The sequence below is a fragment of the Rutidosis leptorrhynchoides genome, chromosome 2 (assembly GCF_046630445.1).
Source record: "Rutidosis leptorrhynchoides isolate AG116_Rl617_1_P2 chromosome 2, CSIRO_AGI_Rlap_v1, whole genome shotgun sequence".
Classification (NCBI taxonomy): domain Eukaryota; kingdom Viridiplantae; phylum Streptophyta; class Magnoliopsida; order Asterales; family Asteraceae; genus Rutidosis; species Rutidosis leptorrhynchoides.
The window spans coordinates 587344512-587358228 of NC_092334.1; the positions used below are offsets into that span (position 1 = coordinate 587344512).

The 13717-nt window shown below is 36.1% G+C and overlaps 2 protein-coding genes across 4 annotated transcripts; both read left to right on the forward strand.

Annotated features, from left to right (window-relative positions):
* The first annotated feature begins 5606 nt into the window (after positions 1-5606).
* Positions 5607-8003, forward strand: LOC139893293 (uncharacterized). The gene is made up of 2 exons (XM_071876450.1): positions 5607-5862; positions 7630-8003. Exons 1-2 carry the CDS (start codon positions 5734-5736, stop codon positions 7729-7731), a joined length of 231 nt encoding a protein of 76 aa, XP_071732551.1. The 5' UTR covers positions 5607-5733; the 3' UTR covers positions 7732-8003.
* Positions 8004-9052: 1049 nt separating this feature from the next.
* On the forward strand, positions 9053-13513 carry LOC139893294 (U-box domain-containing protein 43-like). 3 transcript variants are annotated; one of them, XM_071876452.1, is made up of 4 exons: positions 9053-9132; positions 9517-10784; positions 11012-11330; positions 11843-13513. In XM_071876452.1, the coding sequence occupies exons 2-4, from the start codon at positions 9555-9557 to the stop codon at positions 13339-13341; spliced, it is 3048 nt and encodes a 1015-aa protein (XP_071732553.1). In that variant the 5' UTR covers positions 9053-9132; positions 9517-9554; the 3' UTR covers positions 13342-13513. The 3 variants fall into 3 exon arrangements, with proteins under 3 accessions (XP_071732553.1, XP_071732552.1, XP_071732554.1); XM_071876451.1 differs by having other exon boundaries at positions 9073-9132; positions 9506-10784; XM_071876453.1 differs by having other exon boundaries at positions 9095-9132; positions 9553-10784.
* The last annotated feature ends 204 nt before the right edge of the window (positions 13514-13717 follow it).

Here is a 13717-nt window from a genome sequence, read left to right on the forward strand (position 1 = left end):
GGTGCAAGTCTATATGGGAATCGGGCTACATGTGCAGCTCCTGGTACGAGATCAATCTGGAATTCTATACATCTGTGTGTAGGTAGCCCCGATAATTCTTCTGGAAATACTCCGGGATATTCTCTTACAATCGGCATGTCCTCAATGCTTCTTTCTTCAGTATCGATCTTCTTTACGTGTGCCAGAATAGCATAACAACATTTTCTTATAAGTTTCTGGGCCTTCATACAGCTGATAAGGTTCAGCTTCAAGTTGCTTTTCTCCCCATAAATCATTAATGACGTTTCATCCTTACGAGGGATGCGGATTGCTTTCTCAGCGCAAACAACTTCCGCTCTTATTTTGGACATCCAGTCCATGCCAATGATTACGTCAAAACTTCCTAATTCTACGGGTATTAAATCGATTTTGAAGGTTTCACCAGCGAGATTTATTTTGTAACCATGGCAAATTTTATCGGCTTTTATCAGTTTACCATTAGCTAATTCAATAGTATATTTATCGTCTAGAGGCAATGATGCACATTTTAGTTTAGAACTAAAGTCTTTATACATATAACTTCTATCAGCACCCGTATTAAACATAATAGAAGCTAGTTGATTATTAACGGTAAACGTACCCGTAACAAGATTAGGATCCTCACGTACTTCACTGGCACTAACATTAAATGCCCTCCCACGTGCGGGTTCTTTGTTCTTCTCCTTATCAGGGCATTGATTTATAAAGTGACCAGCTTCCCGCATCGAAAACATTTCTTGACATCGGTCGGTTTTGTCTTTACTTCAAAAACGGTGGCATAACAATCTTTCGCCACATGTCCTTTCTTGTTGCACTTATCACAGACCACTTGGCAATAACCTGCATGATGTGTGTAACATCTTTTGCAGAACGGATGGGGTCCCTTATAGTTTGGACTAGCAGTTGCCCCATCTTGTTTACCTTTAAAAGTTTCTTGCTTCTTCAGGTGAGTACTTTTGCCCTTATAGTCTTCCCATTTCCTCTTTCCTTCAGTTGTCTTGACTTCGGTAATTGGTGCCTTAATCGAACTCTCTGTGATCTAGTCCATGAGTTGGTGTGCCATTGTCATGGCATCCTGCATCGTATTCGGTTTGGACGATGTAACATTTCCTTTGATATTGATCGATAAACCGTCAATATACATTTCTATCTTTCATTTCTCGTTTGGCACCAATTCGGGACACAACAAGGCTAGTTCCATGAAACGCTTTTCATAGTTATTGAGATTCGCACCGAAAACCTTCAGATTACGTAACTCAGATTCCATTTTTCTGATCTCGTTTCGAGGACAGTACTCCTCGATTAGCATCTTTTTCAGTTCTTCCCAAGAGATATCATATGCCGTATCTACTCCTTCTGCTTTAGCATAATTGTTCCACCAAGTAAGTGCACCGTCTTGCAACGTGCACGAAGCATACTTTGACTTGTCTCCGTCCGCACAATTACTGATTTTGAAAACGAACTCCATCTTTTCAAACCATCGGGTTAGACCGACTGGTCCCTCGGTCCCACTAAACGTCTGTGGTTTGCATCCTTGAAAAGTTTTGTATGAGCATCCGTTTCGTGAGTTTGTGTTCACGGTTGCTGCTTTGGCTGTTGCTTCAGTTGCTGCTTTTGCTGCCTCGGCTGCAAAAATTCTTTAATTCACACATTTCTCGACTAGTTCCTCAAACTCAGCATCCGACATTTGAGACATGTTTCTTCAATAAACATATAAGATAATTTAATCACGTAGAATATTATAAATGTAGCGAGTAATTAATGGTACATAGTGGCATATTAATAATATGAACCAATTATTATAAAAGTCTTTTCTTCTTATTAGCGTTTTATAATTATTTTTTAGGGTATTACCTACCCGTCAAAGTTCATACTTAATAGCTTAATACAACAATTAACTACTACCGTTCAAATAATATTCTATTATGAAAAACTAATGCATTATCATTTCACTCTTTATTCTTCAATGCATTATCGTACAACAATACAATACCACTATTTCACATAAGTTTATTTTACATAAAACATATGTAAGATAAAGTAAAGCACACTAATTAATATTATACACTGCGTGAAGTGATGTCGTAGCGGAAATGGTTTTTAAAAGCGGCGAGGCTTCTTGTTATCAGGTACTGGAATATCACTTATTCGAGCGGTAGGTTTATATTTTTATCGGGGTTCTGAGGTACTTGATACCTCAATAGAGTTGGTAAGAGAAGGGTGACTATGGGTAGCAATATTAGGAGTAACAATTGCTTTATTAATTTTTGGATTTGGCAATTCTGGGTTGGTGATTACAGGTTCCTTTTCTTTGTTAACTTCTTTTTCTGTAATCTCCTTTACTTCCTCCTCCTCCTCACTGATCTCACCTAATGAACTGTCTGAGTCATGTGTAGGAGAATATGTACCGGTGGTCATGAATCGATATCTGCCAGGCGTAATCGGCACAACCAGCCCGTCGGCGGTGTATCTGGCCCAATGTCCATGTTCGTTTAGAAATGGACGATCCTCGTTTATTCCAGGGATCACGGTACCATCGAAATGATACTGTGGCTCCGGAAAACCAGGGATGGGTGGAGCTGGGACCTCCTCTGGGTTTACCTGGAGTTGAGATTCCCCGGCTAACACAATTTCTTCTTTAATAGGTATTGGAACGTCCTTTTTAGTTATGGAGAGAATGGATTCAGTGTCCGATTCCGAGTCGTACAAAATGATAGGATTAGAAGAAGTCATATATCACATAATTGAAACAACAATTACGTTAGCATACAAATATATCATATATAGTGTTTTTGACAAGAAGATAAGCAAAAATCGGTAAAAACAGATATGGTCATAGTCCAGACTCACTAATGCATCCTAACAATTACCAGTTAAACACATTAATGCAAATTCTGGTTCCCTATAACCTCAAGCTCGGATACCAACTGTAACGACCCGTCAAAATCGCTATTGATGCGGCACGTTAATCATTGATTCCACAGTGAAGTTTTGACCTCTATATGATACGTTTTGATAAAATATTGCATTCATTAAAATAAGTGACTTTCTAAACATAGAAAGTTATAAACATGTGGGTGAGTGCTTAGGTATAAGCAAATCCCCAAAATACATAAGTTTTTATCATACAGTTTGACATCACAGTCAAATTATTTATTACACAACGCAGTTTTATTTCGAATGCAATAAACTTTATACAAAGCATGAGAGACTCCATGTAGGCAACAAGCACATCACAGCGGAAGCAGTCTAAGGACCTGAGAATAAAACATGCTAAAAAGTCAACACGAATGTTGGTGAGTTATAGGTTTAATTGCTCGAGTCATAAATATATATAAAGATAGACCACAAGATTTCATCAAAAGTTTATCAATAGATTCTACGTAACAGAGCACTCTGGTAACTAAACTTAATGCTATAATGATAATTATCCTATTCGTTTTAATACACGCAAACCAACGTGTCATAAACTCAAATAACATACATCCGTTAAAAGACTAGCGCTCTAGCTCGAACGGGGATGTCAAGCCCTATGGATCCATATACAATTATTCGCGCCCACCAGTCCATATCCTATGTACTGGCAGCTACTAGTTACCAAATTTAAGGGATTTTCGGTTTAACTCGGTGTAGAATTTAGTACGTACTTGTGTCTTATTGCGTTTAAAATAAATTGCATGTATTCTCAGCCCAAAAATATTTAAAGTATTTAAAAAGGGAGAGTATAAACTCACGGTTCAATATTGAGATTCAATATTGTAGGCAAATTGCGTAGACGTAATGATGGTAGACGACTGTATGGTTGGCCTTGGATTCAAGAACAATACCCCGAACAATACCCAATATTTCCTTAGCTTAAAACGGTTTGAAACCCGAATTAAAACACCCTCGTATATACTTTATAATTATTAAACTTAAATTAAAATTATAATTAAAATTATAAATATAAATTTAAATTACAGAAGAAAGAAAAGAAAGAGTGTGAAGAATTCGTCGAGCAAACTGGCGTATTTATAGTACTTTTCCATTTCCTGTAGCCCATGCGATCGCATGGGTTTGTAGTGTATTTGCCATGCGATCGCATGGCCGCCTGATCCGCTTTTGTTTGCTAGTTCGTCGACATAATATATTACTGTAGCAAATAGTGCGACTGTAGCAAATAGTGTTACTGTAGCAAGTAGTGTTTTATTGTAGGAAAGTCGTTTTCACTGTAACAAATAGTGTTTTACTGTAGCAAAGTAGTTTTCACTGTAGCAAATAGTGTTTTACTGTAGCAAAGTGATTTTTATAATTATCACAGGTTATGACGTTCGTGAATCGTCGAAAAAAATCGAAAGGTACATGAATGTGTAAACTAGTTCAAAAAGTTTTAAGACTCAACATAATAGGTTCGCTTATCGTGTCGGACACATTTATCATGTAATTAATTTATTAATATGAAATTTTCTGGGTCATCACAATAGTACATGCAAGACACACTGAAATCTAAAACGGGACTTATCTTTCTATTCGCCCTGAACTATTTTTCACCACATCACCATCAAACTCGATATAACTTTACGAATACAACCCAACTAACTATACGTGAAACAGACGTTTTTTAAAAGAACGTTAATCATTTCAGGCTACTTTTTTTAAATATATATACATTCCGCGCAGCAACGCATGAGCCATTTTTGCTTATGTAAATACATAACGCTACGTTAAATATAAATATGCAACCAGAAAGGCTCCGCCACAGCGCGCGGGCCGACCCTAACTAGTTATATATTAATGAAATAATATGTCATTATCAACTGATATAGTTAGAACACATATTTCCGTTGATTTTGATTGAATTATGATTGAATTTGAATCTTAACTTTAACAAAAATCTTTTTTTTTTTATTTATAGAAAATGCTAAATAGATTTTAGTTACGAACCCCCTTAACCAAAAAACTTAGCTCCACCCTTGCTAAGGCCGATATGGAGATATGAAATCAAGCTCGATCGAACCAAGTTTTTATTGAGTTTTCATACTTCTTATATGACACATAAAGTTCAATATATGTTATGTTTACTACTATACTTAATCAATCATGTAACAACCAATTTATTAAGGGTTACTAACGAAAACATCATTTTTTCAGCTAACTGTAACAATAACAATTAACTATTAAAAAAATGGTCAAATAGCGCTCGCAAGTCACAAGGACATTTTGTGACCTTGCGTAACAACATTTATCATTCATGACCAATGAATATAAAGTCGCGTGGAGATTAGTGGTCGTCACTTGCGACTTACAACAATCTTATGAAGGAGATAAATATTGAAAAGCTGATTTGCAATATGACCTTGTGAACCTTAATCTACCAACTCCATATTTCTTGGAGACAAACATCACCAACTGTATTGTCATCAATCGTGTTTTCGTTTTCACTATGTGACTTCGCCCTTAGATGGACAAAACTTGTAGCAGTATATTGGAGTATATAAAAACAAATACAGGGACTAGTTTTAACATTTATGCATACTACAGGGTCTATATCTATAATCCTAAATATTTCTTCAAAGCCGTTCCGAAACAAATTTACAAAACACCCCCGCGACCCCGTTGTAAAATCCTAATCCACATACACACATAACCGTCCTGTTAAAATTTAGGGTTTTTTAATTAAGCTTAATAAGAGCAAATTACTTGAATTTGATCCGATTTCAGCTGAATACGTTAAAAATGACATCGTTGGGGACATCTAAAGGCGTATTAGAGATTGTGAAGTTCGCCGTTTATGTTACGGTTCCGATCGGACTTATGTATTTCTTCGCCAATAATACTAAAAATCTGACCAAATTCATGGGCGCTGTAAGTATCTATATTGTTACATTTCATCAATTTGAGCTCGTAATCTCAATTATCGTCTTATTTATTTAATGATTTATAAATTGATAATGAGATTTTGATACAGTTGTTGTACTTATTGTTAATTTGTTATAGAAGTTTAATATGGTTGCTATAGGATGTTTAATTACCTAGTGACAATCTGTAAGAACAAAAAACAGCGTTGTTTATCGACAGATCATCTCGAAATCGAACTACAAGAGTACTTAGCAAAGGCGATTATCGTCTTTGATTTGATACAAAGCATGACTTATTAGAGAATAGTGGTAGAGTTAGCGAACCTGTCCTTTCGTGATTCTAGTTTTTTGCTTTATGCGAAAATATATCATTATGCAAGTATGAATTCACAATGCTTGCAATCATAGAAATAGCGAAACTGTCATAAGTTATAGCTTTAAACAAGACTGTTCAATACCTAGGCTAGCTATCACTGTCTGCAATTCGTGATCGTTTTTAGAATAGATTATGCTTCTTGCGTTTTATTGTTTCTTCTTGTAAATGATTGATGGTTGGATTCTCATCAGTGGTGGAACTTGAACCCGGATACAAATGCGGCGGATGTAGAAATTTAATAAATTTTTCGTTTTCAGCGGGGGTAAACACTAATAAAAACCTTATTTTTTTTAGTAAATTTTTTATTTTTTAGTGAAATTTTTTTTATCCGGCTGGGGTGGATGCCCCTACCTGCCCTCACTATATTCTGCCACTGATTCTCATGGTGTTTAGGTTTTAATTTCTGATAACCGAATTGTTTGGAATGCACACACTGATACACAAATAAGTAGGCTTTCTCTTGAGAATGGACCGTGCCATGCATGCAACAGATTCAACCAACCATTTTTAATTTTCTAAGCAAAACGTGACGACTTGTAAATGGAATTAACCTGTTAATCGGTTGCACATCACTAAAATGATTTAGAGTTTCACTAGAGGAATTCTGTTATTATCCTGTAATCAAAGCTAACCATCACCAAAATGCCCTAGTGGTAAGGGGTCCTAATTCCTCACAAAAACTGTGGAGTCTCACTAGCTGCACATCTTGGTGGTGACCGGGGTAGAAATGGTCACAGTGATATTCTGGTTTGGCCATGTACATTTGAGTCAAAAAGAATTGCTATCCCCGGCAGGGTTTATCTTGGAATTAAAGCTAAGTTTCAATCAATGTGGTATTGGACCTATTGGTCGTATATGTGGGAATTAGCAAATAGATTCATAATAATAGTGTGTATGTTCTATCTTTTTCAAAAAGTTATAACTGGGGACTTGTGAGTTAAAAAGATATACTTAAATGTACTAAATAGAAGGGAAGGAGACTAATAAATAATACTCCCTAATCAATAACAGAAAATGATTTAGAGTTGAGAGATGTACGTTTTTGTGTATAACAAGGTCTCTTTTAGTGACTATAAACACTGTTGTCTGCTTTGCATTTAACATTGTAATTTCTATAACACGTGTCCTTCTTAATCATTTTGTTTATCTTAGTTACAAAACTGTGTGGTTATTTGCAGTGGAAAAAGTTATATATATATATATTAAAGATCGTTAAAGTAGTGCCTATCTTGAAAAACAAAACAACCTTGTTATTGTATTCCCTTTGTAATTGAAAACTGTAGATTCATGTGGTTGTATTCCATTTCTCTTGTTTTAGTTTGTTATATAATAATACACGTGCACTCTACATATGATTAAGATCATTTATTTAGCGATTATACTTTGTCTGTTTTGTAGCGTCAATACGTTGTGTACCCTCCAGAAGGACCAAGACCACAATCACCTGAGGAACTAAGAGAAATGGCTCGGGAGATAGCTCGCAAGAGAAATGCACAATGATCAGCCCATGGATGTGTAAACATATAGAGCCTATGGTATGCATAATCACTCTTATGGTGTTTTACTCCTCCATGAACTTGATTATCAAGTTCATGTTATGTGATGTCAGATTGTAATAAAAGTTAAACCGGTAACTGTCTTGTAAGTTATCTTTTCTAATATAATACACGAGATTGTTATTTATTTTCCATCATGTTTGAAAATTGGCTTCATTTGAATGAGGTTAACCCTAGATTGTGAGTATATATGCAAGTGTTGAAATCTTTTACTCCGTTTTAGTTATAATTTGTAAATATATATTTACAAATAATTCTAGATAATTTGTTTTGGTTGAATTCATAAAGTCCAAGTCAAGTGATTAAAACGAACAAGATAAGAAATAGTACATAATGTGGCAATTTTTAAGCCATGTAAATGTTTACTTGACATTACTTGTAGCTCAAAAGAAGGGTGCAAAGATGCAATAAAGATCATGTGGACCATTTCCTGCCTTGTCAAATACGGGCAAACAAATATTTATCTGCAAACTCGAATGAAATGTGAACGTACATGTATTTACCAAATTTACAGGAAGAAATATTTGCCAACTTTTGAAGTGTAGATGAATCAGATTTTAATGATTACCTGGAATATAACTAAATACATTCCTTGTATAGCTAACACTAAAAAGAGTTCATTTATGTGTAAATTAAAGATGTAAAATTTATAAATTTGTTTGGTAAGTATTTGATTGCTCATTGGTCAATGGCACAAATAGTCTTTGCTGCTAACCCCAAGTTGGATTATATTATGGCCTTATGGATACTCAAAGCTGTGAAATAGACCTCCCTCTAGTAGTCGGTTTCTTGATATCTTTAGAAGAGGTTTAAAGTTATTATTTCGTTAACAACATATTTTGAGGTGAGCAAGGTAAGCATTGGAAATGATCACTGAATAATATGGTTAACAAATAAAAATATTCATACTTCCTGAATAACCTCAACAAACGATAACTGAATAATACGGTTAACAAATAAAAATATTCATACTTCCTGAATAACCTCAACAAGAAAGACATATTAAAATATTTAAAATTAATCTTCTTTAGTAACAGCAACTATAATTAAAATTATTTTTTTACTGCTTCCATTTTATAGCAGTTTTCTGATGGTTCCCATCAATGTGGGTTGAACAAGTATAAATATTTCGTCGAAAAACGAGTGTTAATTAAAGCAACATCAACGACTTCACCGACAGATATTGACCTGGAGGTCAACTGAGTCTTTTTTTCCTTGTAATAACATCCTCCTCATATTTTATTTTAATTCTTCTATATTAATATTAAAAATAAAAAATCCTTGACTCATTCTGACAATAAAGTGATCTACAAACATTTGAGTACCTATTTTCAGCTGCTTACAGGTATTTCTCCAACTTTCAATATCATCTGATTTGTTTTTCCTGATACCATAATCTTTGTGGTTGGATTAGTACTAAGTATCTGATTTCTTGTCTACATTTCCTAAGTTAGTAACGAATATTTTGCAATCTAAATATAATTTGATACGTTTCAACTTTATAATTTGGGACTTAAACCGGTAAACGGAACATGTTTTTCCCACTCCTCAATTTAATTTGGAAATTAGTACTCATCAAACATAAGATTCATTTGGGTTTTGTTATATGACAATACGTTACCAGCTCAGTTGTTCTTACACCAATTCATTCATTGTATTATATTTGTTCATTCTAAAATCATTTCAAGGTATCTTCTTTTTTTTATAAGAATTTTCAGTTTTGTATTAGGTGCTGATCACAACTAGGTTCATTTTGTCCTATTAGCGATGGCCGAAATCCTACCAATTGGTACAATTCTAGCTGTGGCCATAAACCAAGTCATCAAAACGGCACACGCTGCAAACGATGTAGTTATCGAAAAGGAGAGTTTCAAAACCCTCTCGTCCCATCTTTTCGATATCGTACGTGTCCTTAAAGAACTCGAACTAAAAAAGCTAAACGAATCACCAATCGCAAGAAAAGCTCTAGAAAACCTCGAAACAGACGTGAAAAACGCCAATACCCTTATCGATAAGTACAAAAATCGAAGTCGGTTCTATTTGCTCATAAAATGCCGACACATCGTTAAAGAAGTACAAGACGTTACGCGAGATATCGGGAAATCGTTAAATACGTTATCCCTTGCGAACACAGAGGTTTTATCGGGTATATCTGATCAAGTAACCAGGCTGCAAAACGAGATGCAACGAGCCGAATTCGCCATCTGTCAATCTCAACTACAAATCCTCGATAAGTTAGACGAAGGGTTGGCAAGTCAAAAATTCAATCAAGGTTTTGCGAACGATTTAATCGAGGATATAGCTCGTGCGGTGGGCGTAAACGTGGACCCCACTGAAATAAAAAGGGAGTTAGATAGCTTCAAAAGAGAGAAAGAAGAAGCTGAAAACCGAAAAGAGCGAGCCGAGGTTTATTTCTTGGAGCAGGTTATCGAGCTGTTATCTCGAGCAGATGCTGCTCGAGATTACGAAGAGTTGAAGGATCAGTATATGCAAAGGTTACGGGTGGTTGAACGGAACGGGTCACGAGAAGAATTCATTCAACCGTTTAAAGCTTTCATTTGTGGTATCACAAAAACCGTGATGATCGATCCCGTTAGTCTCTCTAACGGGACTGCGTATTCACGAGTTGCTATTGAAGATTGGTTCGGGTCAGGAGAAAAAACGGATCCTGTTACGGGTGAATATCTTGATGATTTGGATTTTAGACCAAATATTCAGTTGAGGCAGTCGATTCAAGAATGGAAAGAGCTTAATTATTGTATGAAAATTAGATCCTGCAAGGCGAAATTGTTGTCGGGAAATGATTTATCTGTTAACGATGCGCTTTGCCAAATACGGGAGCTTTTGAAAGAGAATTCGATTAATAAAGATTGGGTTTCGTTTGGTGGCGTTACTGAATCGCTCGTTAAGATCCTTCCGAAATTGCTTGACCAAGAAGTCAAAGTAGAAGCGTTAGATACGTTAAAGGATGCTGTTGAAGGACATGCAAGAAATAAGGTAATACAATGTTCTTTCTAATTTTAGATTAATATAAGAATTTTTGTAATGACTGTTCTTAAGGTGCATTAATGTGTTGTACAAGTTGGTTAATGTTGGCTTTTACATCACGGTTATTAAAAAATACAAGTCATTTTTGCACCTTAACGACAGCTTAAGAGGGCTGCCGTTAGAAAAATCCTTGATATAATACAGTTTTTTTCAACTTTTTTTACATCATTTTATAGGATCTTGTGGTTGAACAAAAGGGGTTTTGTCACATCGTTCCGTTCTTAGGATGTGAATATGGTTTATCGAAAGCTTCACTAGAGTTGATACTTGAACTAGTGCTCGAGGAATCGGGCCAAACTATGGATACTATTGGTGAACTATCAAAGCAGTGCAATCCAGTTTCGTTCCTTGTTACCATTCTAAAAAGTTCAGAGGTCGATTTAGTTGAGAAAGCACAAAACGTATTGCGGAAACTTATAGATGTTGATGAAAAAAACGCTATTCGGGCTGCCACGGATAAATGGTTCGGACCTGTAGTTGAGTATGTCGTTCATGGTTAGTTTTCTGTCATTTAATGTCATTTCAAGTCCCGTGTGGACAAATAGTTGGGTCAAGGGTTGGATAATTGGGTCAAAGAGGTTTGGGTCAATATGGGTTTCTTTGGTAATGGGATCAGGTCAGGTCAGGTTGGGTTGATCCTAAACATGATATTGTAAAGTTCTCTTTTGTTAATAATTGACATGTTGAATGCGATTACAACATTCGAAAGTATATCAAGAACAATCCAGTTTTAAGTATGATTCAGAAGATATTTTTTCATCAAAAATACACTTTAGGTGACTTGCAGGCCATTTTCTTGGAAGTTATATATTTTGGTGTGACCCGTTAGATACAAATGGGTCAAAAAACACATCTCTAGTTATATATATGTAAATGGGTCAAAAAGGACATCTTTGGTATACATTTTTCTGTTGCTAGTCATTTCTAGAATAACGACTGTTTTTTTTAGAACGGCAGTTAACTAACAATATTCTTCGCTTTTTTAATCGATGTGATTGTAACTCAAGGTTCAAAATCAACAAAAATGGCAATGCTGAGCGGGATCGATAATCTGACGCTTGACGAACACGATACAAAGCTCCTGTGTGAGCTAGGGTTGATTCCACCGTTGCTCAAAATGGCTTCTGAAGATTTAGAGACAAAAAAATTGTCTCTATCTGTTCTTGTAAAGCTAATAAAAACGTCAGACGACAAACGCCTTTTCGCCGCTGCTGGTGCCGTTGTTCATATAATGAACTTAATTTGTTCTCCTCCTTTACAAGTTCTCATTCTCGCCAAATGCTTCGAGATTCTCGAAAAACTTTCATCCGATGGTGACGGTATAAAGTTCCTCGTTGATTCGAGTGGAACGCAAATTAATCTCGAGTTATTAGTCGAGAACTTGTTGGCGCTTTTAAAAAACTCACTTTTACCCTACACTGTAATAAGGCCTGTTTTACGGGCTCTTTTTAAGATATGTGAATCTGAGTACGCTCTCGTGAAAGCTGCCGTTGTGACAGCTGGCGGTGTTTCTCTCGTTTTAAATCTTCTTGATCATTCCGATAGCGAAACACGCGAAGCAGCCATCAAACTACTTTTTTTATTCTCGAATCACGAACCCGAAGGTGTGGCCGAGTTTTTATTAAAACCGAGACGATTAGAAGCGTTTATTTGTCTTCTTGAAAACTCGAACAAAAGCGATGTACAAAAGGCTGCGGTTGGTTTGTTAGCAAACCTTCCGAAATCGGAAGTTGTACTAACGCGAAAGTTAATCGAGTTAGAAGGACTCAAAGCGATTATAAACGTTTTGGAGACGGGAAACATGGAAGCTAAGGAAAACGCGATGAGTGCGCTTTTTAGGTTTACGGACCCCACCAATATCGAGGCACAAAAAATAGTTGTCGAACTCGGAACGTACGATTTACTTGTTGACTTCCTCAAAAATGGGTCAGTAACCGCAAAGGCAAGAGCAGCTGCTCTTATCGGTGACCTGTCAATGCGAAGTTCTGAACTAACGATGACATCATCGCCGGGTCGATGGTGCTCGTGTTTTGGTCAAACCCGGGTCAAAATATGCCCGGCCCATGGTGGTATATGTAGGGTGGGTAGTACTTTTTGTCTATTGGAGGCGAAAGCATTACCCGAGCTTGTTAAACTTTTACATGATGAGGTCCATGCAACAACTTATGAAGCGATTCAAACACTTTCGACTTTAGTACAAAAGGAGTCACCAAGGCGTGGGGCCCACGTTTTGCATGAAAGCGATGCGATACTTCCTATTTTGGAAGTTTTGAATTGGGGTTCGGAAGCGCTAAAGGTGGAGGCTTTAGAGGTGTTAGAGAAAGTGTTCACTTTGACTGAAATGGTTGATATGTACGGGCCAACGGCTAGAGTACCTCTCGTTAAGTTAACCGGGGGTAGTATTCATGAAGACGGGCATCTTCATAGGAAGGCTGTTAAAGTGTTGTTGCTTATAGAACGTCATTCACGTCGATCATCATCATTAGTAATGGCGTTTAACGGGTGATATATGCTTTCAGGGAGTTAGAACATGTATGAATGTTGAAGTATTGTACTTTGTTAAAATGCATTTTAAGTCATGTTTAAGGATTTAACTTTTTATTTATGGGAAAATTGTTTGCCAAAGAAATGTAGTTTGTTAACACACATTATAAATCATGTTTAAGATATATAATTTGTTAATCTCGATCTTGACAACTTCGGTTATGATAAGAGTCAGAAAATAAACCCCGAATTGTCTATTTTCTGCAAATTTTTATTATTTCTGTTCAGGTTTTGAGATTTAAAATTGTTGGGTGGGTCATTTTGAAATACATTCACTTCCTTAATGGGTTATGTTGTACTAAAAGGATGAATTAGTTATACCAGGGCCAGTGGTAGTG

What these genes read in the sequence shown, in the direction of transcription:
- LOC139893293 (XM_071876450.1), top strand. Translation starts at nt 5,734, where the DNA reads ATGACATCGTTGGGGACATCTAAAGGCGTATTAGAGATTGTGAAGTTC. An exon ending in TGACCAAATTCATGGGCGCT is followed by an intron (nt 5,863 to 7,629) that starts GTAAGTATCTAT and finishes TCTGTTTTGTAG; the next exon opens with CGTCAATACGTTGTGTACCC.
- LOC139893294 (XM_071876452.1), top strand. Translation starts at nt 9,555, where the DNA reads ATGGCCGAAATCCTACCAATTGGTACAATTCTAGCTGTGGCCATAAAC. An exon ending in AAGGACATGCAAGAAATAAG is followed by an intron (nt 10,785 to 11,011) that starts GTAATACAATGT and finishes ATCATTTTATAG; the next exon opens with GATCTTGTGGTTGAACAAAA. An exon ending in AGTTGAGTATGTCGTTCATG is followed by an intron (nt 11,331 to 11,842) that starts GTTAGTTTTCTG and finishes TTGTAACTCAAG; the next exon opens with GTTCAAAATCAACAAAAATG.